This window comes from Rhinoraja longicauda, chromosome 10 (assembly GCF_053455715.1).
Source record: "Rhinoraja longicauda isolate Sanriku21f chromosome 10, sRhiLon1.1, whole genome shotgun sequence".
Classification (NCBI taxonomy): domain Eukaryota; kingdom Metazoa; phylum Chordata; class Chondrichthyes; order Rajiformes; family Arhynchobatidae; genus Rhinoraja; species Rhinoraja longicauda.
The window spans coordinates 19,745,653-19,772,435 of NC_135962.1; the positions used below are offsets into that span (position 1 = coordinate 19,745,653).

The 26,783-nt window shown below is 43.6% G+C and overlaps 1 protein-coding gene across 20 annotated transcripts in view; it reads left to right on the top strand.

Annotated features, from left to right (window-relative positions):
- LOC144597249 (gephyrin) overlaps window positions 1–26,783 on the top strand; it is a 414,464-nt gene that overhangs the window by 131,118 nt on the left and 256,563 nt on the right. For all 20 annotated transcript variants that reach the window (XM_078406319.1, XM_078406323.1, XM_078406321.1 and 17 more), the window contains one exon: window positions 1,311–1,389. In XM_078406319.1, coding sequence (XP_078262445.1) covers window positions 1,311–1,389 — 79 coding nt within the window. The remainder of the gene's footprint in view (window positions 1–1,310; window positions 1,390–26,783) is intronic.

Consider the following 26,783-nt stretch of genomic DNA (forward strand, 5'->3'; position numbering starts at 1 on the left):
TTCAGACTGATTGTGGTGGGTGGTGGGGAGGGGGGGAGAAAGAAAGAAAGCTGTAAGAAAGAAGGGGCAGGACAAAGCATGGCTGGTAATAGGTTAACGCAGGCGAGAGGGGGTTTTGAATGGCAGATTGTTGGACAAAGCCCAGAGATGGAAAAACAGATGTGAACCAAAGGGATCAAGAGTTGTGAGGCCTGAGGATAGAAACGTTGTGAATTGTGAAGCTGGAGAAAGTAGTGGAGGTGGGAGTAATCGGTGCGGGGTCATCCAGGTTTCAGGAGAGGGGGGTGGAAGGGAAAGAAAGAGCAGGGGTTGGTGTTTGTAGAAGTGATCTAAAATTGGAGAATTCAATATTTGTTTTAATGATCCTTAGTCTCCTCAGCATCAGGTTTGACTGAGCAGTGGATCACAATTAACGTAACTTTAGGAGTTAACTTAATCTTATGTTTAATTATCTCTGCTTCTGCTAAATCCTTGTCTTAAATAAATCTGCTGAGCACTTCATACTTGTCGGACAAACCTTTGTTCATAAAAGCATGTTTAAAAAATTTAGAATACAATTAATACAAAAGAATGTCACTGAAAAGTATCTGCATCAATTTAAACAGATTTGAAAAGCATCAGGATATCTTTGTTAAATGTTTTACCATATTTGTGTAATTATCTTTCAATCAGCTTACATTCATTTTGCCAGAAAGTCTGATTCAAATAATGAGTATGCAATGCCACTAATGAAACTGGACAAATTGTGGAATTGCAATTGTTTGCTTTTGCGACTATTAGAATCTAATGGGTGGTAGTCACTATATGTGTACATCATGTTAACTGTATTGTTTTCTGTCAATGAATATTCTGTCTAAGCTGGGGACACAAGTGACCAGCCGATGCTGATCACTGGAGCAAAATGCTGGAGCAACTCAGCTGGTCAGGCAGCATCTGTGGAGAGAATGGATAGGTGACGTTTCAGGTCAGGACCGTTCTTCAGACTGGAGAAGGGTCCTGACCCAAAATATCACCTATCCATTCCCTCCACAGATGCTAGCTGAACCTCTGAGCTACTCCAACACTTTGTGTTTTATTCTGTCTAACTTTATAGTCCAGCTATAATTTGAACTTGGGCAAGTTCAGTGAGGTACTGAAACTCAGCTGGTGCTGATGAGACTAATTTTCCATGCAACTGACAATGTGTTTAGAACAGAGAAAAGTTCTAAAGTATCTAAAGTATTTTTCCAATGAACAGGGAAGAGGGAAAGAGTCGTGATATGCAGACAAAATTTTTAAATATCGTGTGGTTTTGTGTTAATCTTTTACAGTGAGTGATAGCTGCTTCAGAAACCTTGCAGAAGATAGAAGTGGAATAAACCTTAAAGACCTGGTCCAAGATCCTTCATTGTAAGTTTGACAGAGCCAAAATCTGCACACGTTTTAAGTAATGATTATCTTCTTCAAAACTAGTCTTGTTAATTGAAATATAATGAATTTAATTTATTCTGCTGAGTACTTTCTAGGTAATTGTTTTATTCTTGTATTTAAAAAAAAAAGAAAATGCGATTATAATTTTGTTGTATCCTTACCTAATTAATTTTAAAACTGCTAAAACTGTGTGGGAAGGAAAGGCATTTAAGATATTTTATCTTCATTGACATATGAATATTATTGGCGAAACTGGAATTACTTTGGGTAATAAATTATCTCTTTTAATATAAGTGAAAATGTACTGAAACATCAAATGAAGCTTCCTTTACAATTTCATTTTATGTGGCATTTTTCCTCCATTCTTGGTACACTGAATGTACTGTTGTAAACCTTTATGCAGTACTTGTATTCCACTCAACAATACAGCATCTGCTGACCTCAGTGGATCGACTTTGGAGGAGTCCGTGGTATCAGTTTTTCTAGAGCTATCCAGGCATTAAGGTTCACCGTCTCGTCTGTCAACTTGAAAGATCAAATAAAGTTCCAATTAGCTGATGCGTATCTTACTGTCTGCTTATGTGCAGTTTCTTGTGCAGATATACAGATTATTGGGGATTATTCTGCATCTCAGCAGGAAAACCAGTCATGCAGCACAAAAGGACACATTGTCTCCCTGCATGTGAAAACCTTGTGACCCTCTCAATCCATGCTTGCCCTGGTTTCAGAAAGCCAGTTGGATTAGACTGACCCAGAAGCCATCTTGTGTTGCAGTCTGCAACCTGTACTCTGAAAGGTCAACAAGTACAGTCAGCTTAAACTCTTAAAACAAGGAACTGCAGGTGCTGGTTTACAAAAATAAGACGCAATTTGCTGGAGTACCTCAGAGGCTCAGGCAGCATTCCTGGAGAACATGGATAGGTGATGTTTCGGGTTGGGACCCGACCTCAGACTGGAACATAAACAGGTGATATTTTGGGTCAGGACTTGCTTCAGACTCAACTTGGATAGGTGGCGTTTGGAGTTTGAAGAAGTCCTGATCCGAAATGTCACCTATCTGTAGGATGCTGCCTGATCCGTTGAATCTGCCTGACCCGCTCCAGCACTTTTTGTCTTTTTAGTTTGAGCTTTTACCTGATCCACATACCTTGCCCCTTCCATGTTGAAACCTCAGGGAGAGAACCTTGTTCGGATCATGAGTAGGCAAAGAGGCAGTAAAAATAAAAATTAAAGGCTTTTGCCAAGTTGTTATTAGACATTGCGTCAGCCAGCAATTTTTGTGTGCTGTTCATCTAGTAGACAATGAGCCTGCAAAGTTAATTTCATGAATATCAATGTTGTTGTTCGGCCTTGCGTTTTTTTTAATATCCCTCACAATTAGGGAAACATTGATTACAAGAGTCAATGTGCACATTTCAGTGAGGTGCTTTAGTTTAGTTTAGTTTTGAGTTGAGAAATACAGCACGGAAACAGGCCCTTCGGCCCACCAAGTGCACACTGACCAGCGATCCCCACACTCTAACACAATCCTACACACAATAGGGACAAGCTACAATTATACCAAGCCAATTACCCTACAAACCCGTGGATGGAAACCGGAGTTCCTGGAGAAAACCCACGTAGGTCATGGGGAGATCGTACAAACTCCGAACAGACAAGCACATGTAGTCAGGATCAAACCTGGGTCTCTGGCACTGTCAGGCAGCAACTCTTCTGCTACACCACTGTGCCATCTCATTAGTTCACTTCTCCTGCTCAAATAGTTCTGTGTACAAGCAACTCCAATGGTTCCATATCTCATATTTTGGCTCTCAAGCCTAAAATCCCATCCAAAACAGGCTTACGATGCCCACCTTTCATCCCACCAGCCTCCTCATCAAGTGCGCTACACTCCATAATATCCACCATTTCCTACCAAATGACATTTTTCCCTTTTAACATTCCAAATAAAGTGTCCCTTCAATGGTTCCCCAGTTCACTCTTCCATCTTCATCTACATCTATTCCCCATTTACATTGTACCTTCTCAGACACTGTGGAAGGTTTAGTTTAATTTATTATTGTCACGTGTTCTGAAATACAGTGAAAAGCTTTTGTTTGCGTGCAATACAGTCATAAAAAAGGCATACATGAATACAATCAAACTCACAGAGCACAGATAAAGGATAAAGGGTACATCATTTAGTGCAGAGATATAACATTGAAATCCGATACAGTTCAATTAAAGAAAGTTCAAAGGTCTCCAGTGCATGAGTGGTCAAGACCGCACTCTAATGGATGAGAGGATGGTTCAATTGCCTGATAACAGCTGAGAAGAAACTGTCCATGAATCTGGAGGTGTGAGTTTTCAAACTTCTGTTTTTCCTGCCTTTTGGGAGAAGGGGGAAGAGGGATTGACAGGGGTGAGATTGATCCTTTAGCTGGTGGCCTTGCCGAAGCAGCATGGAGTGCAGATGGAAGGGAGGCTGGTTTGTGTGATGGTCTGGGCTACATCCACAACTGAATGTAGCATTTAACTTTTTCCCTCCCCATTCTTCTGAGACTAAACATTTCTTCCAGGCGAAACAGAGATTTCCTTCTGTAGGTGCACTCATTGCATTTGGTTTCACAGTGGTCTTCGCTTTGCAGAAATCAAACACAAATTGGATATCTGCTTTGCAGAATACATTTGATTCAGTGCAAGGATGACCCTGTTGTTATTTATTCTGTCTGTATCTGTGGCCTTCTTTGTTGCATATTCAATAACAGAAACTTGCATTAATGACATGAAAATTCCCAAGGTTCTAATAAGGACTTTATCAAACAAACCTAGACAGCATAATCAATATTGATTTGGAATTATTGATTAAATTATATTATTTTTTCCCAGAGAGATATTGACATGGGTGGGAAATGTAATGGAAGATTTTTGTAATCAATTAGAGTGGCATTGATACTAAACCATTGAAATGCGTAGATCTGCGCTCAGATTGAACCACCTAAGTAGACAGATACGGAGGTGACAGTAAGTTCAGAAGTAAGTTTTTCTTTGAAGCAAAGGAATGCATTGTATGGCATCTTTTGAGAACTGAAGAAGTATCAAAGCCTTTTTTAGTCAATAATGTTGTGAAACAGTTGCTGATGTAATGCAGGAAGCAGAGCAACTGATTTGCTCCAAACAGGAGGAAATGTTGGCTACAACACCAGGAATAATTCCCTTGCTACTTTTCAAATAGTGCAATGAGATTCTGCCCACTTGATAAAGCAGATGGAACTTCTCTTTAATGCCTCATCATATAGACAGTGTGACAGTGCATTGTAAATGCCAGCCTAGATTTTGTGCTCAAACCTCTGAAGTGGCTTCAAGCAGTGGCAAGGTTCCAAACAGCTGAGCTGCAGCCAACACTGGAATTTAGAAGGATGAGAGGGGATCTTATCGAAACGTATAAGATTATTAAGGGGTTGGACACGTTAGAGGCAGGAAGCATGTTCCCAATGTTGGGGGAGTCCAGAACCAGGGGCCACAGTTTAAGAATAAGGGGTAGGTCATTTAGAACGGAGATGAGGAAAAACTTTTTCAGTCAGAGAGTTGTGAATCTGTGGAATTCTCTGCCTCAGAAGGCAGTGGAGGTCAATTCTCTGAATGCATTCAAGAGAGAGCTGGATAGAGCTCTTAAGGATAGCGGAGTCAGGGGGTATGGGGAGAAAGCAGGAACGGGGTACTGATTGAGAATGATCAGCCATGATCACGTTGAATGGCGTTGCTTGCTCGAAGGGCCGAATGGTCTACTCCTGCACCTATTGTCTATTGTCTATAGCAATGAAAAGGTTTAGAGAGAGAATTAAGGAGGGGAAGTGATTTGGGGGATGAAGACAGATGAAGTAACATGCATGTATAGAATTAGAGGATTTCAGGGTAAGGATAAGTAAATCCATGGATGGATTTGAACAATTGGCTGAGCATTTTAACTCCTGATTTCATGCATTACCTATAGTGCCCATTGGTGCTTTTATTGCAAGTTTTTGACAGGAGGCACTGGGTGTGACACAATAGCTGTAGTTTCATGCAAAGTTCAGTTCTTATGTTGATAAACTACCTTTTAACTCCACTCACTTTCTCTAAATCAAAGGTGTAGCTACGGGAGCCTACATGAGTCCAAATTATGCCTGTCTTTTTATGCGATACATGAAACAGTATTAATTTCAGTTCTGCTTGGGCCCTTCGAACACTTCTATATCTAGTTCATTGTTGATTGTCCACTGATGCGTCTTCCTGCTCTCATCCTAATTTTGGCACCTCTGCTGTTAGTTTCTGCCTTGCTCTCACTCTCACATGGTCCATCTCTGATTCTTCCCTTTCTTATCATGACCTCGCTCTCCATCACAGTTTAGCAACTATTGGCTCTTGATGCTGAATTTTGACAAATTGTCCACCATTCCTTTTGACCTACACAGGCTGTTCAAGCCACCGAGTTCCTCCAGCAGTTTGGTTGTTGCCTTTGAACATCCATTGCTGTCCTTCCATAGCAATTTTGACTACATTTCCTCTCACCTTGCTTCCTGTATGAACTACATTACACTCCCCCAGATTCTTTGCCACTATCGTGATGAAACACCTTCTGAGCCAGTGTTTCATGTTTTTCTTCCTTTTTCCTTAATTGTGTTCTGCAGAGTTGACAGGGCATTGAATGACAACAGTTATTTGTTCCTACACTACTGTTGTCATCCCCATACTCTCCACAAAGCAAGGACAGGGTTAACCTTGTCCTCATCTTTTACTTCGCTTGCCTACACATTCAATAATTCACCAACAATAATTTTCATATCTTCAATTTTATGGCATCACCAGTCTCATGTTCCCCTCCACCCCTTCAACATTGCAGATACTGGCCACTTTGTGGCTCCCTGGTTCGTTCATCCGTCTCCACCATGCCCACTTCTCTTCGCATGGCATCTTCCATGCCAACCACACGAGATAAAACATCTGTTCTTTTACCTCGTCCTTTCACATCATTGTAGGATCAAATAGTCTTTTCACATAAGGCAGTTCTGCTGCTTCCAGTATTGTACTGTATTGCTTCCAATTTAGTGTACTATATTTGGTGCTCACAATTTAATCTCCTCTGCCACAGAACTAAACACAGATCTGGAGACCGCTTGGCAGAATCCTTCCACTGACACTTCTAGGATAACCCTGCACCTGTCTCTGACCCTCTCACTTTTATTCTTCATCCTATTTAATTCTGAACCTCTTTGTCTTTGACCTCTTAAACTCTTCCATTAAAGCCCAATGCAAACACAAGTTTATTTCAGTACCTTGCCTTTTGACTCGGCACATTACAGCTTTCAGGTCTCAACATTGAATTCAATATTTTCAGATAACAGCCCTTTCCCTTTGCTTAGTGAGAATGAGTACAGACCCTCTCGCTCTCCACCCCTCTCCCACCCAAGGGATGAGATCCACCCCTCTCCCACCCAAGCCGTACCAGCTTCAAAATCGTCTTGTTGAGTCTCATTGTCTGTACTCGATCTCACCTTGCAAATAGCTAACAATGGCCTGTTTCTTTTACCATCATTATTTTTTTTGCCTCTCTTTCATTCATTTTTTTTTTTCTCTCAACATCACCATCTATATCTCTCGTTTCCCTTTCCCCTGACTCTCAGTCTGGAGAAGAAAGGTCTCGACCCGAAACATCACCGATTTTCTCCTGAGATGCTGTCTAGCCCACTGAGCTACTCCAGCTTTTTGTGTCTATCTCAGTTTAAACCAGTTTCTGCAGTTCCTTCCTACACATCTGTATTCAGTTAACTGGCTCTCAAAGAATCTCACTCAATCTAATCTTCCATTGCAGTCTACCTTCCGGAATTTTATCAAAGGGTTTGTTGAGTCCATAGAGACTATGTCTGCACTCAATAGACAATAGACGCAGGAGTAGGCCATTCGGCCCTTCGAGCCAGCACCGCCATTCAATGTGATCATGGCTGATCATTCTCAATCAGTACCCCGTTCCTGCCTTCTCCCCATACCCCCTGACTCCGCTATCCTTAAGAGCTCTATCTAGCTCTCTCTTGAATGCATTCAGAGTATTGGCCTCCACTGCCTTCTGAGGCAGAGAATTCCACTTCTGAGGCAGAGATTTTCACTCCTGCCATCTTCTATCTTCTTGTTGCGTTCAAAAAACTCAATGAACACGATCTCTCAGGTGACAAAACCATGCTGATCATAGCAATCTCTAGAAACAACAGAATCGGCTGGTCATTCCAGCTATTTCTTTTGCTAATGTTAAATGTGTTTTGTAATATTTTCAAATTTCAAAACAACAACTTGAAGCCACTGGCAATTTTGTTTTTGATGTTTATACAGTCATCCCTTCCTCTTTTACAAGGAATTTGACCAAAGTTAAAGATTGATGATATCCGCCTTCAGCTTAACAAACTGTTCCTTGTTTCTCACAATGAAACAAATTTACAACTTCAATTCAATTTTTTTCCTAGTTATAAGCCTTCATAACCCACAGCATCTATTATCGAATGTAAGAACCAATATTGATCTAAGAACTAACAGTGATTCTATTTTCTCATTTCACGTGTTCATGGAATTCGTCTTGATTTCAATGCGCCATGAAATTATTTCTTCTGCCCATACAAGAATAGAAATCCATGGTGAATTGAATTTTCGTTTTATTTCACCTCTTAATGGAACAAAGTGAGTGATTTTGTACGCAAAGCAATTCTGCAACAAACTGAAGCATATCATCCTTCTCTGCACCTAAATAGCATAGCCTAGATTAACAATTAATCTTTGCAACATATGGAACATGAAAGTGAATACCTCCTCCACCTACTGTAGTTTAGATGAAGAGCTTACAGAGTATTTTAGGGGTGGGTTCTGAGAACAGCAATGGCACAACTGATATAGATGCTGGCTCGCAGCCCCAGCAACCAGGAATTGATTCTTATCTCTGGTCCCATCTGTGTTTGCACTTTCTCTCCGTAACCTGGGGTTTCCCATGGGCACCCCACATACCAAAGGCATTCAGGTTAGTCAGTTAATTCTCCAAAATAAATCACCTTCTTGTTGTAGATGAGTAGAATAATAAAGGAGAAGTTGATGAAAAATGTGGGGAGAATTAGTGTGAATGGGTACGTGATGGTTTGTGTACACTTGGTGATCAGAAGCGTCTATTTCTGTCCCAGAACCAACTAAAATAAACTGGCCAATTGGGTTAAAGATTTGATCAATCAAGATGCAGTGCAGACATTTAATGGAATATTTCAGAGTATAGAGAATACATGCATCCCAATAAGAGAATACATGCTTCCCAATTAAAATAAAAATCTAAGTAAAGGGCACATCATCTGTGGTTAATTAAAGGTAGTATCATCCTTAAAGTAAAAGGTACAGAATTACACAAAGAGAGATGGTAGGTCAGAGTATTGAATAGAATATAAAAAGCAGCACAGAACAGCAGACCAAAAGATTAATAAAGAAGGAAAAGTTGAAGTATGAGACAAATGTTGGCTCGAAATGTAAAAACTGATAATAAGAGTTTCAAAAATGTTTAAAGGGTCATTAGCAAAGTGAGTGTTGGTCCTATAAAAAAGTTAGTCAGTGGATTGGAAAATTAGGAGATGGTACGTGAATTAAATAGATATTTTGCTTCAGTCATTTTTCTCAATTCACAAGTTAACATCCCAGAAATAGCCACACATTGTGAATTGAAAGGGAAGACAGTGCTCAGGGAAATTATGATTCTATACTGAGCATATAGTGGGAGCTACAGAATGACAATTTTCTGGGCCTTGATGAGTTTCATTAAAGAATATAGGTTGAGACTGTCAACTTAGCATTGGTTTTAATTTTCCATTATTCCCCAGATTTGGGGAAACCTCCATTAGATTAGAAAATATGCAGGAGCTAGAAAGCCGGTAAATGCATGCCAGCAAGCTTCACAGGAAAATAGGGATCATGTTTGAAGCTGCTATTAAAGGTTTTTTTTAAATCTGGGTAATCATGCAAAGTCAATATGGTTTTGTGAAGTGGATATTGTGTTTGATCCTTATTTGAGTTCTTTGGAGAACTAACACGTGTTTTGGGTAAAGGGAAGTCAGTGGATGAACCAAACTTGGATTTTCAAAAGGTATTTAATAATAATAATAATAATAATAATAATATGCCTTTATTGTCATTCAAAATTAATTGAATGAAAATCATTTGCCACGCAGCCACAACAGTACAGAGTAAAAGACACAAGACACACAATTTTAACACAAACATCCATCACAGTGACTCCTCCAGACACCCCCTCACTGTGATGGAAGGCAAGAAAATTTCTTCTCTCTTCCCCCATGCTTCTCCCATGGACAGATAGTTCGACTTCTGCCGAGGCGACCGAGGCTCCCGACTCGTGGAGCCCCCGCAAGGAGATGGAAGGTCCCGCAGCCGAGCCGCGCAGGGCGATGAAAAGTCCCGCGGCAGAGCCGTGCCGGGCGATGGAAAGTCCCGCGGCAGAGCCGTGCCGGGCGATGGAAAGTCCCGCGGCCGAGCCGCGCCGGGCGATGAAATCGTGCTGCATCAAAGGTCATTGCTGAAAATAAAAGTTCATGACGTAGGAGGTGAGATATTTGCATGGTTAGAGAGATTTGTTGACTGTCAGGAAATAGAGAGTAGGCATAAATTGTGTGTTTTCTGGTTGGCAAGATATAATGAATGGTGTGTCATAGAGATCAGTGCTGGGGGCTCAACTTTTGACAATGTATATAAATGACTTGGATGAAAGCAGCAAATAAATTGTTGCTAAATCTGCTGATAACATGAAGATGGACAGGAAGTTATGAAGAGGACATAAGAAGGCCAATGAAGGATACGAATAAATGAGTGAATGAAATCTGGCAAATGGAATATAATGTGAAAAGCAAAATTGTATTGGATTTTTTCAGGAAAAATTAAAAAAGAACCATATTATTTAACTAAATGTTCAGAAATTGGAAAGCTTTTAATGCAGAGGGTAACCTGGTGCATGATTTGTAAAAGTCCAGTACAAAAAGTAATTGGAAAAACCATGTTACTGCTTATTGGCAGAGGAATTGATGACAAAAGTAGGGATATGTACAGTATAGGACCCCTTATTTCAGGAAAGGAAAGATCTAAATGCATTGGGAACAGTTCAGTAAAAGGATTTCTCAACCTAGAATTGGAAAGGGGGTGAGTGGGGGTTTGTCTATCCATGTTCTCCAGGATGCTGCCTGACCCGCAGACTTATTTAATATATATATTTTGTGTCTATCTTTGGTATAGAGCAGCACCTGCAGTTCCTTGTTAATGCAAATATTGCCAATACCTAGTTTACTAAAAATTTTCACTGAATACACATTTATATTTTAGAAGTGCACGCAATCGTGCAATATCAATTAAGTGTCTAAAGGGCCTGTCCCTATTACGCGATTTTTAAGGCGACTGCCGGCGACTGTCAAAGTCGTAGCAGATCGCCGAAAAAACTTAATTTTTTTTTACCCTACGACAATGTCTACGACAATGACCACGACAATGCCCATGACAAGCTACGACAACCTACCACCTAGGCGACGGCAAGCTGCCGACAACCGGCGACCCAGTCTTCGTGACCTAGGACGTCCACTACGACAAGGACTACGACAAGCTACGTCAACCTGCACTGTAATGTTTGGATCACAATTCTCTGTTGCTGTTCTTTCTTCCTCCCTGGCATGTGATCGGGAATAACACTCAGGATCAGCGTTGGGATCACATTTCTCAGGGGCTGTTCTCTCTTGCTCTCTTGAAGGCGTTTTCAGATGACAATTGGGATCCTTGGAAGGGTCGCAGTTCTCAGTGGTTCCTCTTTCTTGCTCGCTGGTGCGGGATTGGGATTTACACTCAGGATCAGCGGACGAGTCACACTTCTCCGCACCAGATCTCTGCTTTTCCCTGGCGCAATATAGAGAGTAATAACACTCTGGATCAGAGTACGGACCATAGTTCTCAGTGGCTTCTCTTTGCTGCTCTCTGGACCGAGTTTGGGAATTACATTCGGGATCGGTGCGTGAATCACAATTCTCAGTGGCTACTCTTTGTTGTTCCCTGGCCTGGTATCGGGAATAATACTCAGGATCAATGTTTGGGTCACAGTTTTCAGTGTCTTTATGTCGCTCTCTAGCTGGTATCGGGCGTTGCACTCGGGATCCGTGTACGGGTCACAGTTCTCTCTGCCCACTCTGTGCTCTTCCCTATCCCTGGATTGTGATCTGCATTCGGGATCAGTGCATGGATCACAGTTCTCCGAGTCTCCTCTTTGTTCCTATCTAGCTCTGTATCGGGAATAACACTCGGGGTCAGAATACGTATCACAGTTATCTGTGTGTCCTCTTCGTTGTTCCCAAGCCAGGTATTGAGAATAACACTCGTGGTCAGTGTATGGGTCATAGTTCTCTGTGGCCACTCTTTGTTCTTCCCTAGCCCTGGATTATGATTTGCACTCAGGATCAGTGCATGGATCACAGTTCTCCGTGTCGCCTCTTTGTTGCAGCCAGGCCTGGTATCGGGCGTTACACTCTGGATCCGTGTATGGATCGCAGTTCTCTGAGTCTCTTTGTTGTTCCCTAGCCTGGTATCGGGCGTACACTCCGAACTAGGGCAGCATACCATGGCAAAATGACATTATCTGAAGACCAGCAGTAAACAGCCCACTCAACAAGCAGAGGTCCACCACTCCAGGAAGAGAGCCCCCAAAAGACCACAACCCAAGCCCCTTTTCAGTGCCCCCCACACCCTCCCAAAGGAGTTTATTTTTCGATGTAGTGCATTGGTTGTGTTGGTTTTGTTTCTCTGATTGAAAGAAATGATAAGTGTTCGCCTTTCAATGCAGTGAATTGCTTGTCTTTGTTTTGCTTCATTGATCTAAATAAATGAAAAGAGTTCTTATTTACATGCAGTGCAGTGCCTGTGTCAGTGTTTATTTCATTGGTCAAAATGAATGAGACTAGAATCTTTGAATGAGATTAGAATCTTTGAATGAGATGCCATGATAAAGTACTTAGAAATGCAATAAATCCAGACTCCAATTTTTTTTTTAAATCACCAAAATCAACTTTATTCAAACAAATTCAAACAAGGGCGGCACGGTAGCGCAGCGGTAGAGTTGCTGCTTTACAGCGAATGCAGCGCCGGAGACTCAGGTTCGATCCTGACTACGGGTGCTGCACTGTAAGGAGTTTGTTCGTTCTCCCCGTGACCTGCGTGGGTTTTCTCCGAGATCTTCGGTTTCCTCCCACACTCCAAAGACGTACAGGTATGTAGGTTAATTGGCTGGGTAAAATGTAAAAATTGTCCCTAGTGGGTGTAGGATAGTGTTAATGTACGGGGATCGCTGGGCGGCACGGACTTGGTGGGCCGAAAAGGCCTGTTTCCGGCTGTATATATATGATATGATATGATATGAAATTATATGCCTATGAAAGATGGATAACTACATGCAAAAATATTTTTTTTTTAAATAAAAAAATTCAAACAATCACAAAATATACCTAAAAAGTGGTCTGGCCGGACCTTGCTGTCAGTATGGTCAGGTGTCCGCCCCCTTTGACAGCATCGCGGTCTCCACCCCCATTCCACAGCTGGCTGTTGCAGCTGAACTTCTGTAGACGGGTTTTGACAGTTCCTGTGGCACCTTGTCTTCTCCTGATCCCGGTACATGTCACCGGTTGACGTTGGTAGTTGCCAATGAAATTCATCCGTCCTCAGTACCGGCGACAACCTACCACACCTGGTGACAACCTGCGACAGTGCCCTCGACAAGCTACGATCATTGGTGACAAGCCAGCTGTCGCCGAAAAATGTTGGTAACTTTTTCCGCGACGAGCCGAGATCTGCTATGACTCATTGACGACTACTTATGATCATGTCCGCGACACCCCGGCGAACGTGCGGCGACAGACTAGTTGCTGGCAGTCGCCTTAAAAATCGCCTAACTGGGACAGGCCCTTAAGTTTCCCTTCATAAATCGAGATTTTGATGCAATAGAGTGACAACTCTAATTTTTCTGTTGCTCTGTTGCTACCTTTGTTTGTACATTTATTTTAATTGCAGTACATCAGGTGAGTAAAAGCAAACTATTTCCTTTCATCTCATTTCGTGTTGATGCCTAAACATTTTCCAAATATCTTCTCAGTGGATACAGTTGCTCAAAGATAGCTTTACAATTTTTGCTCCAAAATGAAAATATCTGCAGATATCCAGGGAATTCTGCTGAAAGAAAATTACAAATGTTAAGATGGATAGAAACATAGAAATATAGAAACATAGAAAATAGGTGCAAGAGTAGGCCATTCAACATGATCATGGCTGATCATCCAAAATTTGTACCCCGTTTCTGTTTTTTCCCCATATCCCTTGATTCCGTTAGTCTTAAGAGCTAAATCTAACTCTCTCTTGAAACATCCAGTGAATTGGCAGAGAATTCCACAGTTTCACAACTCTGCGTGAAAAAGTTTTTCCTCATCTTAAGCCTAAATGGCCTACCTCTTATTCTTAAACTGTGACCCCTGGTTCTGGACTCCTCTAACATTGGGAACATTTTTCCTGCATCTAGCCTGTCCAATCCCTTAAGAATTTTATATGTTTCTATAAGATCCCCTCTCATCTGTCTAAATTCCAGTGAATCTTAGCCCAGTCGATCCATTCTTTCATCGTATGTCACTCCCGCCATCCCGGGAATTAACCTGGTGAACCTTTGCTGCACACCCTCAATAGCAAGAATGTCCTTCTCAAATTAGGAGACCAAAACTGCGCACAATACACTAGGAATGGTCTCACCAGGGCCCTGTACAACTGCAGTAGGACTTCCTTGCTCCTATACTCAAATCCTCTTGCTATAAAGGCCAACATGCCATTAGCTTTCTTCACTGTCTGCTGTACCTGCATGCTTTCTTTCAGTAACTGATGTACTAGGACACCCAGGTCTCGTTGCACCTACTCTTTTCCTAATCTGACACTCTTCAGATAATAATCTGCCTTCTCGTTCTTGCCACCAAAGTGGATAACCTCACATTTATCCACATTATACTGCATCTGCCCACTCACCCTACCTATCTTAGTCACCCTGCAGCCTCATAGCATCCTCCTCGCAGCTCACATTACCACCCAGCTTTGTATCATCCGCAAACTTGGAGATGTTACATTTCATTCCCTCGTCTAAATCGTTAATATATATATTGTAAATAACTGGGGTCCCAGCACTGAGCCTTGCGGCATCCCACTCGTCACTGCCTGCCATTCTGAAAAGGGCCCGTTAATTCCTACTCTTTGCTTCCTGTCTGCCAACCAGTTCTCTATCCATGTCAATACCCTATCCACAAAACCATGTGCTCTAATTTTGCACACTAATCTCTTGTGTGGGACCTTGTCAAAGGCTTTTTGAAAGTCCAGATACACCACATTCACTGGCTCCCCCTTATCCATTCGACTGTTACATCCTCAAAAAATTCCAGAAGATTAGTCAAGCATGATTTCCCCTTCATAAATCCATGCTGACTTTGACCGATCCTGTCACTGCTTTCCAAATGCGCTGCTGTTACATCTTTAATAATCAACTCGAGCATCTTCCCCACTACCAATGTCAGGCAAACTGGTCTATAATTCCCTGTTTTCTCTCTCCCTCCTTTCTTAAAAAGTGGGGTTACATTAGCTAGCCTCCAGACCATAGGAACTGATCCAGAGTCTACAGAACATTGGAAAATGATCACCAATGCATCCACGATTTCTAAGGCCACATCCTTGAGTACTCTGGGATGCAGATCATCAGGCCCTTGGGATTTATATGCCTTCAGTCCCAACAGTTTACCTAACACCATTTCCTGACTAATGCGGATTCCCTTCAGTTCCTCCCTCCCACTTGATCCTCGGTCTCCTAGTGTTTCTGGGAGATTGTTTGTGTCGTCCTTAGTGAAGACAGAACCAAAGTATTTGTTTAACTGGTCTGCCATTTCCTTGTTTCTCATTATAAATTCACCTGTTTCTGACTGTAAAGGACCTACATTTGTCTTCACTAATCTTTTCCTCTTCACATATATAAAGGCTTTTTCAGTCAGGTTTTATATTCCCCGCAAGCTTTCTTTCATGCTCTATTTTCCCTCTCTTAATTAACCCTGTTGTCCTCAGTTGAATTCTAAATTTCTCCAAGTCCTCCAGTTTGCTGCTTCCTCTGGCCAATTTATATGCCTGTTCCTTGGATTTAGCACTATCCCTAATTTCCCGCATTAGCCACGGTTGAGCCGCCTTGCCCATTTTATTTTTATGCCAGACAGGGATGAACAATTGTTGTAATTCATCCATGCGATCTATAAATCTTTGCCAATGCATCTCTACCGTCAACACTTTAAGTATCGTTTGCCAGTCTATCCAAGCCAATTCCTGTCTCATACCATCAAAGTCAACTTTCTTTAAGTTCAGGACCCTTGTCTCTGAATTAATCGTGTCACTCTCCATCTTAATGCACAATTCTACCATATTATGGTCACTGTTGCCCAAGGCGCTTTGCACAACAAGAGTGCTAATTAATCCTTCCTCATTACACAATACCAGTCTAGGATGGCCTGCCCTCTAGTTGGTTCCTCTACATATTGTCTTTGAAAACCATCCCATATACACTCCAGGAAATCCTCCTCCTCAGCGTTGTTACCAATTTGGTTAGCACAATCTATATGTAAATTAAAGTCACCCACGATAACTGCTGTACCTTTGCCACATGCATCCCTAATTTCCTGTTTGATGCTATCCCCAACCTCACTACTGCTGTTTGGTGGTCTGTACACAACTCCAACAAGCGTTTTCTACCTTTGGCTATTTTGCAGTTCTACCCATACAGATTCTACAGCATCCAAGCTAATGTCTCTCCTTACTGTAGCAAGAAGTCAAAAATTCAGGAGATAGGAATTTGTATCAATACCATTTATGTCCATCCTTTGGGTTTGGTGACAAAACATTTTGCTGCTTTCAATGTGAAGCCTCCACTACAGAGAGTTGTAAGTCATGTTGCAAGTTTATAGGACATTGGTTAGGCTGCATTTGGAAGATTGTGCGCTGTTCTAGTTGCCTCGATACAGTAATGATGTGGTGGCTTTGGAAGGGTGTAGAGGCGATAACCAGAGTGCTGCCTGGATTCGAGCATATTAGATACAAGGAAAGGTTGGACAAATTTGGATTGCTTTCTCTGGAACACTGGAGGTTGAGGGGAGAACTGGTAGAATGATATTAAATTATGAGATGCAAAAATATGTAGACGGTTAGAATCGTTTTCCCATGAGGGAAATGTCAAAGATTAGAGGGCACAACTTTAAGGTGAGAGTGGCAAAGTTTAAAGGAGATGTCTGGGGCATGTTTTTTATACAGAGGCTGGCGGGCTACTGGGACACACCAGGCATGGCGGAGGAGGCAATACCAATAGTGGCATTCAAAACTCCGCTGCCCGTCTACTCACACACACCTCGATCCGTGACCATATCACCCCCGTCCTTTATAAACTCCACTGGCTCCCCATCCCCCAGAGAATCCAGTACAAAATCCTCCTCATAACCTACAAAGCCCTCCATAACCTGGCCCCATCCTACCTGACCGACCTCCTCCACAGGCACACTCCCACCTGCACCCTCCGCTCTGCCGCTGCCAATCTCCTATCCCCCCACATCCGGACTAAACTCAGATCCTGGGGGGACAGGGCTTTCTCCATCGCTGCTCCCACCCTATGGAACTCACTACCCCAAACCGTTAGAGACTCCCCCACACTCACCACATTCAAAACATCGCTGAAGTCTCACCTGTTCAGCACTGCCTTCAACCACTGAAGGTCACCTCACCTACTGTCTCCTTTCTCTGTTCATTTATTTATTTACTTATTTATCTATTTATTAATTTCCCTATGTTCTCAAAATCTCTGTAAAGCGTCTTTGAGTATATGAAAAGCGCTATATAAATAAAATGTATTATTATTATTATTATTATTAAGAGGCATTTACATATGCACATGGATATGGAGAGATATGGATCACATGCAGGCAGAAGAAATTAGTTTAACTTTGCATCATGATTAGCATGGATTCTGTGTGCTGTTCTGTTTGTATATTCCTTAAGAAATCAGAATGATTTCTTGTACCACGTACTCTGACAATCTCCTCACATGTCCCCCCCAGCCTGCTCCCGGACAACAGCTGCTCTGCACAAGATGGCAGCTTTTGAGTAATTTTGGGTCTAAACCTACTCCTAGTCATTCATTGTAGCTATTAGTAGTCCCTTACTGAGAGGTAGCAACCTTCCCACCTGCAAGGCTGCATTCAAAGGCAGAATCATTCAGAAATAGCAGAGCGAACATATTTCATTGGAAGGCAATTGCTAAGGACAAACACAGTGGCAAATTTTAATATCATTATCTAGTTAATATTTTGTTTGACATGAATGGACTATGATTTATGATAATTACAGTCTCTTCAAATGAAATGTACAAACTGGTTGATAAAGAAGGCTTTGTAAAGATGGAGTAGTGCATGTTGCAATAATCTTTGTGTAATTTTTATCTTTAGTTTATTTTCAGTGTCTCAGAGCAGTGTAGCGACCATAGGGATTGGTCCTGAGAGTCGAACCCTCGGATTGGCCAGCAAGGTCACGTGGTGGTTTTGGCGCCCAAAACCAGTCAGTGGGAAGAGGACTTCGATGTGAATAGTTTGAGTTTAATGGTCGTCAGCGATCTCGGTTGTTATCTTTGTAACTGAATATTGCTACCGCAATAAACTTCTTTGACAAAGTTACAAGCCTTCAGACTCGCCATATTGGTGACCCCGACGTGATCTAGCCGATCACCTACCATGCAGGGACAGGACGCCCCTGCTCCGGTTCTAACGCCCGGCGTACCGCAGCTAAACGCAGTCAGCGTTCATCTTCCTCCGTTTTGGGCGCACCAACCACACCTTTGGTTTGCGCATGCTGAAGCGCAGTTCCATCTGAGAGGCATCTCGGTGGACGAGAGACGAAATATTATTACCTGGTCAGTGCACTACCGCCTGAGACGTCCGCGCGGGTGATGCAGTTCATCACCTCCCCTCCTGCAGACGGCAAGTACGAAGCGCTGAAGATAATCATGCTTCGAACCTTCGGATTTAGTAGGCATGATCGAGCCGAGAGGCTTATGCATCTACCAGATCTCGGAGATCGGCTGCTGTCCGTCCTCATGGCCGAAATGTTGGCGCTGGCAGGCGGGCACAAGGATTGCCTCATGTTTGAGCAGGCATTCCGGGAGCAACTTCCAGAAAACGTTAGGCTTATGCTCACGGATTGGTCTTTCGAAGATCCCGTGGCATACGTGGAGAAAGCTGATGCGCTCATGGCATCGAAATCGAGAAAGTACAGTTCGATCAACAGAGTCTCGGCACCATCGGGCAGCCCGCCGCGACACAAAGATGGCGCCGCGACTCCCGCCATTTCTCCAAAACTCCGCCAAAAGGATCCGCACAAGCGCGGCTGGTGTTATTATCATCTGCGATGGGGTGGAGAAGCCTGCAACTGCCGCTCACCTTGCACTTTCTCGGGAAATGCCTCCGCCGATCGTACATAGAGGCAGTTGCGATTGGCCAGAACCGACGCCTCTACGTCGTGGATCGATTCATAGACACAGAGTTCTTAGTCGATACGGGAGCCATAGTAAGTATCGTACCGCCGACCGATCTCGAAGCTCGATCGGGTAAGAGAGGGCCTACCCTCATCACCGTCAACCGCACGTATGGTAGGCGGGCAATGTCTCTGTCTTTCGGTACCTGCACTTACGAATGGTCGTTTATCATCGCGGAAGTTGGTCAGGCGATCCTGGGCGCAGATTTTCTATGGGCCTTTTCGCTAGTGGCCAATGTCCGAGGTAAAGGCCTTCGATCCTCCGCTAGCAGCGATGAGCCCGCTGCTCCACCGCCTGCCACCCCGCCCAGCCCGACTGTCCAGGCTGTAGTCGCGGCCTCCGGCCCGTATGCTGCGGTCCTGGCTGAGTTTCCGGAGCTGCTCATTCAGCGTTTTGACGCTCCATCTGCAAAGCACGGCGTTGTCCATTATATTTCCACCGAGGGGCCTCCCGTTTTCGCTCGGGCCCAGAGATTGCCGTCGGACAAACTAATGGTTGCGCGTGAAGAATTCCAGAAGATGGAACAAATGGGCATTGTCCGTCGTTCCGACAGCCCGTGGGCCTCTCCGTTGCATATGGTCTCCAAAGCATCTGGGGGGTGGAGACCATGTGGAGATTACCGGCGTCTTAACGCCGTCACCACTGCAGACCGCTACCCCATACCGCACATCCAGGACTTCTCGTCTAGTCTGGAAGGTGCTACGGTGTTTTCCAAAATTGATTTGGTGCGGGGGTACCACCAGATTCCTGTGCATCCGGAAGACGTACCAAAGACTGCCACGATCACTCCGTTCGGGTTGTTCGAATGGTTGCGTATGCCTTTCGGTTTGAAAAACGCGGCGCAGGCGTTTCAGAGGCTTATGGACCATGTCGGTCGGGAATTGTCTTTTGTTTTTATTTATTTGGATGATATCCTGGTCGCCAGTCGCTCGGAGCAAGAACATCTGGTCCATTTATGGACTGTGTTCCAGCGGCTTCAAGACCACGGGCTAATCATTCACCCCTCAAAGTGTCAATTTGGTCTCTCCTCTATTGATTTCCTAGGTCACCGGATCACCTCAGCCGGTGCCACTCCTTTGCCAGAAAAAGTGGAGGCAGTTCGTGCCTTTCCGCGGCCCACCACGGTAAAGGGGTTGCAGGAGTTTGTAGGGATGGTGAATTTCTACCACAGGTTCGTGCCGGCAGCAGCACGGATCATGCGTCCGCTCTTTCAATGTCTCGCGGGCAAACCTGTCGAGTTAGAGTGGTCCGCTGCGGCCGAGACGGCCTTTGAGGCAGCTAAAATGGCTCTGGCAGACGCCACCATGCTCGTCCACCCGAGCACCTCCGCCCCCATGGCCCAGACGGTCGATGCGTCAGACGTGGCGATGGGAGTGGTCTTGGAACAGCATGTTGATGGCAGTTGGCAGCCCTTGCCGTTTTTCAGCCGACAGCTTAATCAGGCTGAGCTGAAATATAGCGCCTTTGACCGGGAGCTTCTGGCTCTCTATTTAGCTGTCCGCCACTTTAGGTATTTTCTAGAAGGCCGCCCGTTCGTGGCCTTTACTGATCATAAACCGCTGACTTTCGCTTTTTCAAAAGTGTCTGACCCATGGTCGGCCCGCCAGCAGCGGCACCTGACTTCCATCTCAGAGTTTACCACGGATGTTCGCCGCGTCGCTGGTAAGCTTAATGCCGTTGCTGATGCCCTGTCCAGGCCAGCCGTTTCCCCAATTTCAGCAGTGGAATGCGAGGTAGATTTTCAGGAGCTTGCGGAGGCACAGCGCCTGGCAGACACTGCCTCAGCATATCACTCCACCACTTCAGGGTTGAAGTTGGCCCAAGTGGCTTGTGGACCTGCGGGTACAAAAGTCTGGTGTGATATTTCCCTCCGCCGCCCCAGGCCGGTGGTGCCGGCCGCCCTTCAGCGTCGGGTGTTTGATGCCATTCATGGGCTGGCGCACCCGTCCATTCGCTCCACCTCCGCCTTAGTAGCCACTAGATTTGTTTGGCATGGCCTGCGGAAGCAAGTAGCCGCTTGGGCCCGATCCTGTGTTCCCTGCCAGACCTCTAAAGTTCACCGGCATGTCCAACCTCCTGTGCAGAAGTTTGTGGTTCCTGAGGTCCGTTTTTTCCACATTCATGTGGATTTAGTTGGGCCTTTACCTTCCTCTAGGGGCTACACTCACCTACTCACGGTGGTTGACAGATTTACCCGTTGGCCGGAGGCCTTCCCGTTGTCCGACATCTCCGCCGCCTCTTATGCCCGGGCCCTGGCCCTGCATTGGGTGGCCCGTTTCGGTGTTCCGTCCGTCATCACCACCGACCGGGGGTCCCAGTTCACCGCTGCCCTTTGGGCTACGCTAGTGGAGCTGTTCGGTTCCAGGTTGCAGCAGACCACGGCGTATCACCCACAGGCTAATGGGCTCGTGGAGAGGTTCCAACTTAAGTCTGCCCTCAGTGCGCGGCTGGACGGCCCTGATTGGGTGGATCAGCTGCCCTGGGTCCTTCTGGGCATCCGTACTGCTCCTAAGCAGGATCTCGGAACTTCGTCTGCGGAACTGGTATATGGTTCGCCACTCAGAGTGCCCGGGGATTTCCTTCCGGAGTCCTCTGGACAGCAGCCCTCGGTTCCGTCGGTTTTAGCATCACTCCGGGCGCGAGTGGGTTCCCTAGCTCCGGTTCCTACTTCACGTCACGGGTGTTCCATGGTGCATGAACCGCCAGCCTTGAAGGACTGTGAATTTGTGTTTCTGCGTAGGGATGCCCATCGTTCCCCGTTGCAGAGGGTCTATGAAGGACCGTTCCGCGTGTTGCGTAAAGGGACGGTCACCTTCACCTTAGACGTTGGGGGCAGGAGAGAGCTCGTCTCTGTGTCCAGGCTCAAACCTGCCCACTTGGATCAGGACCGTCCTGTCCTGGCCGGTCAACCCCCTCAATGGGGCCGTCCTCCTGCAATTCCCTCCGACCCGGGACCTCCTGCTCCTGTGGTTCCTGCAGCCCCTCTCCTTACTCGTTCTGGTCGCGAAATCCGGCTTCCTGCTAGATACCGTACCTCGGGTTCTGGGGGGGGGTCATGTAGCAACCAAAGGGATTGGTCCTGAGAGTCGAACCCTCGGATTGGCCAGCAAGGTCACGTGGTGGTTTTGGCGCCCAAAACCAGTCAGTGGGAAGAGGACTTCGATGTGAATAGTTTGAGTTTAATGGTCGTCTGCGATCTCGGTTGTTATCTTTGTAACTGAATATTGCTACCGCAATAAACTTCTTTGACAAAGTTACAAGCCTTCAGACTCGCCATAGCAGATTCATTGTGGAGGTGACTGATCTGTACAAAGTGTCCAAGTGCCAAATGACCCTGGCATCTTCTTTCAATCACAAGATCGCAGGTGTTTGTGTATTGTCAAATGATTAAGCTCAGATTTGATATTGGCAGTTCCTGATATCATCTCATTATCTCAGCCAACATAATTGCTTCCTGTTTATTCTCTCAGGTACAAAATACTTAGGACCCACCTGAAGCATATGTTACTGGGCCTTCCAGTAGACTTGAACCATCAGTGAGTCTTCCTTGGAAAGTCAAATGTATCCCACAATGGAATAGTTTTTAAGAAGCAGATGTTCTTTTGGACGTATCCAGGAGAGACACCCAAAGCAATTCAATGAGATGTGCTGTATTTGCTCACTTATTATGCTGTGCACGTCTTTAGATCATCTTTATATTTTAAATGTCAGCTATTCAATGTAGACATTTAACAGTGAAGTGAATTAACGGTAAATGAACTCTCAACTGGGAGCTGAAATATTATAAACCAATGCCCTATGGGCTTTTAATATGTTCTAGACCAAGTGGACCCGTTGGGCCCAAACCTCTCCTGCATTGGTGCAGCTGTACCAGGAACAAACAAACAAGCAAGCAAGAGTTTTAGTATATAGTTTACTTGGACGGGTAGAGTGTTGGTACTATCCTCCAGAACTCTACAACGATGACAAGAAGTCTACAATGGCTCACATTGTTCAGTATCTCTATTCCTTGCACTAATAATGGTTTGTATAGTACTGTTTTGTGTAAGTATTTGGTGTGACAATATTGATTTTGTCTGGGTTAAGCATTATCACTAAGTCTTTAACCTTATTGTGGAGACTTTAATTCTACCACTTCCTTGTTGGGTTCTGTAATGAAGCCTGTCGATGACACAATGCATCTTTTCCACACACTGCAAAGTTCTAATGAGCACAGCTGCTGATATTGGATTAGTAATCTTTTATTAACTGATTAACATCAGAACCAATAGTCTGCTTAAGACCAAGAATCAGTTTAATGGCAAGGATCTAATGCTTTGTTATTTACTTTGACACTGCCCCATGGAAACCTGAAGAATACTCTCTCCTTTCTTGGAATCTGTTACAATGAACTTTGTGCAAACTTGCTGCAGCCTTGACAAAGGTCATGGCTTGCCTAAACTACTTTTGATGAAGTCTACCGCAATTGATGCATGGAGTTTAAGTTGCACAGCAAAATCATTCCATGGTTTTTGACTAGGGAATGTAAAACAAAAGCAACCTCCATGTAATTGAGTTTATCAAATAAAAATGGGGATAAACTACATTTGGAGATGCAATTCAGGCTGTTTGATCACAGGGAAGAACATGGATCATCAGCCTAAATTTAGAATTTACTATCTGACGATCAATGTCAAGTGCGATTCTTTCTCGCACAGAATAATAGATGTCATGGTCTATTATAACATGAACATATAATTAAAAATGATGAGTCATGAAATGTCATGTTTGCGCCCATGGTTATCTGTGTTGTTTAGTCCTTGTCTTAGATTGATAATCAAAGGAGCGAAAAGCACAAGGTGAGAGAATTAGTAAACAATGGAACAATCAGTGCCAAGTTATTTGCCTTGCTTCCAATTAGAAACTTGAAATAAGAAAATGAAGGCAGACTTATATTTATGTTGCACCTTTCCTGACTTCAGGATATTTCAAAGTACAACCAATAAAATATTTCTGGATAGTCGTTTTTAATGAAGGAAATGAAGCATAAAATGTGCACAGAGGAATTTCCCACATATAAAATCACGTGATAAAGACAAAATACTTTGCCTTTAGTAATGTTGATTGAAAGATAAACGTTAACCAGGAAAAAAGTGTAATTAGGACGTACTTGAGAGATTTTTCAGGTCTTGATTTAATACCTCACCTGAAAAGTCGCATGACTGATGGCAGTGTTGCATGAGAGCATCAGCCTGGCTTTTGAGTTTAAGTACTTACTAAAGGGATTTGAATCCCCAAATTTTGTTTCAGAGTTATCTGCTGACCTATAGCTATACAACATGTGCAACCAGCATTGAAAGAAAAAAGGAAACCTTTAAAAAGGAAGTGGAAGATAATGATGGTGGACAAATTTTAGATTTAGATTTAAATACACAGCGTGGAAACAGGCCCTTCGGCTGACTGAGTACACGCCGACCAACGATCACTAGATCTATCCTACACTCTAAGGACAATTGTACAGAAGCCAATTAACCTACAAACCTGCACATCTTTGGAATGTGGGTGGAAACCGGAGCACCCAGAGAAAACCCACGTGGTCACAGGGAGAATGTACAAACTCCGTACACACAGCACAAGTAGCCCGGATCGAACCTGGGTCTCTGGCACTGTAAGGCAGCAACTCTACCGCTGCACCACTGTGCCGCCCCACAGTGTTCCTTGCGCTGAACCAAACAGCCATGATAGCATCCATAGCATCGAACCTGGGCCTCTGGCACAGTAAGGCAGCAACTCTACTCCTGCGCTAATGTGCAGCCCTGAATGAAAGGAGGACAATGGAATAAAAATAAATGTTTTTTTTAAAAATCTATGATTTATTGCTGTGTTTGTAGGTATATGTATTAGCATAACTCCATTAAGATTGTGTGACCATTATTCTGACTCAGAGGCTAATAAATAACAATTTTAATTTTCAGTGTGTATCCATTTCCACAAAACAAAATCAAATGACAAATCATAACTGGTATAAGGCAGAAGGAAGAAAATCATAATGAAACAAAGTGCCAAAAAGGGCCAAGCAGAGCAGGAACAGTCACAGCTGTCTGAAAGAACAGTGGTTATAAATCAAAACTGCTAAAATTAATGTCTGTCACCATTGCTATTACCCCTTGTATATACTTCAATAATCCAATCAAAAATTAATTAAAATGGTGAGAACATTTGAATCCTGAGAGTCCCAAAAATCAGGCATTGACTCTGCACTGTTAATTCATAATATTGGAGCCTTCTCCCGCTTGGACAATTCAAATGATTTGCCATTTTTTTAACCAGCCAAAGTTGGAACATTAACTCGACAAACATGAGTTCTTCTTGTTAAGCATTTGCGGGCCTAATAAAAACAGACTTGGTGGAGATGCAAGCATGTGTTGACCACATGCTGTGTACCACGCTTTTATTTTTGGAACTTTACTAACTTTAACATCTTAGTGCACCCAAAGCTGAGCACCAAGCCCCTGTTGTTTATCACTCCAATGTTTCTAAATTAATGTTCTTCAAATTTGCTTGCATTATTTCATAGCCTTACTGCTAGTCTCATTTTATTTTGTAGTTCTCTCTCAGCTAGATATTCATACTCCTTCATCACAAGAGTTAGTGTTTCCACACCATCGCCCTCCATTAGTGAATGTGTCTTCATCTGTGTGGGACTGGCATACACAATTCACTCTCTAAAATCCTTCTCCTTTTCACCTGCTGCTCTCCCTTGTATGTGTCTTCAGCTTACCTTGCCCAGATTTTGCTCATACCTTTTAACAGCTATCAGAAATTTATTTTTGTGGAAGGACTAACAATGTCACTAAGCTGGAAAAAGTGCAGAGACGATTTACGAGAATATTGCTAGGACCAGAGGGGCTGATCTATAATAGGGAAAAGATTGGGCAGGCTATGATTTTATTCCTTGGATCATAGGAGCTGAGCTTTGATATTACAGAGGTGTATAAAATCTTGAGGGAGATTGACAGGTTGAATGCACAGTCTTTTACCCAGACTATGGGAATCAAAAACTAAAAGACAGGTTTTAGGTGAGAGGGTCAAGATTTAATAGGGACCTGAAGGGCAGCCTTTTCACTCATTGGGTGGTGGGAATGAACGAGCTTCCAGAGGTGGTAGTTGAGGCAGGTACTATCATAGTCTGCATTTAAAAGTCACCTAGACAGGTATGTGGATAGGAAAGGTTTAGTGGGTTATGGGCCAAACATGGGTAGATAGAGCATCTTGGTCAGCATGGACAAGATGGGCCTGTTTCCATGCTGTATGACTCTATGATTTAAAAAAATATTCCTTCATGCCTGATGGCTAGATCCACACAGTGGTTATGCCTTTATGTTTGTTCTAATGTGCAGTTTACTTAGTGGTAGCAGTTGTATGAATGTACTTAGAATCATGGAGTAGGCGAGGAGTTTTTCTGCCCTTCTAGTCTGTGCAGTGCACGACCATCACAGTCAGTCTCCAGCTTTCCTGACAACCCCTATGTTTAACCGCACTTGCCTGATCAACCATAATTAATAGAGAGATAGACATCTTCAGAAATTGTTTTTGAATGTAATGGGTACATAATTTACAGGTATTTACAGTCTATTAAAATTTAAAAGACTTTCTTATAAGCATGGATTATGTTGTATATGTCAACTTCTGTGGAACCCTCCTTGACCTTTTGGGGGATTTATCATTTCAAGATCAAAAGATCGTT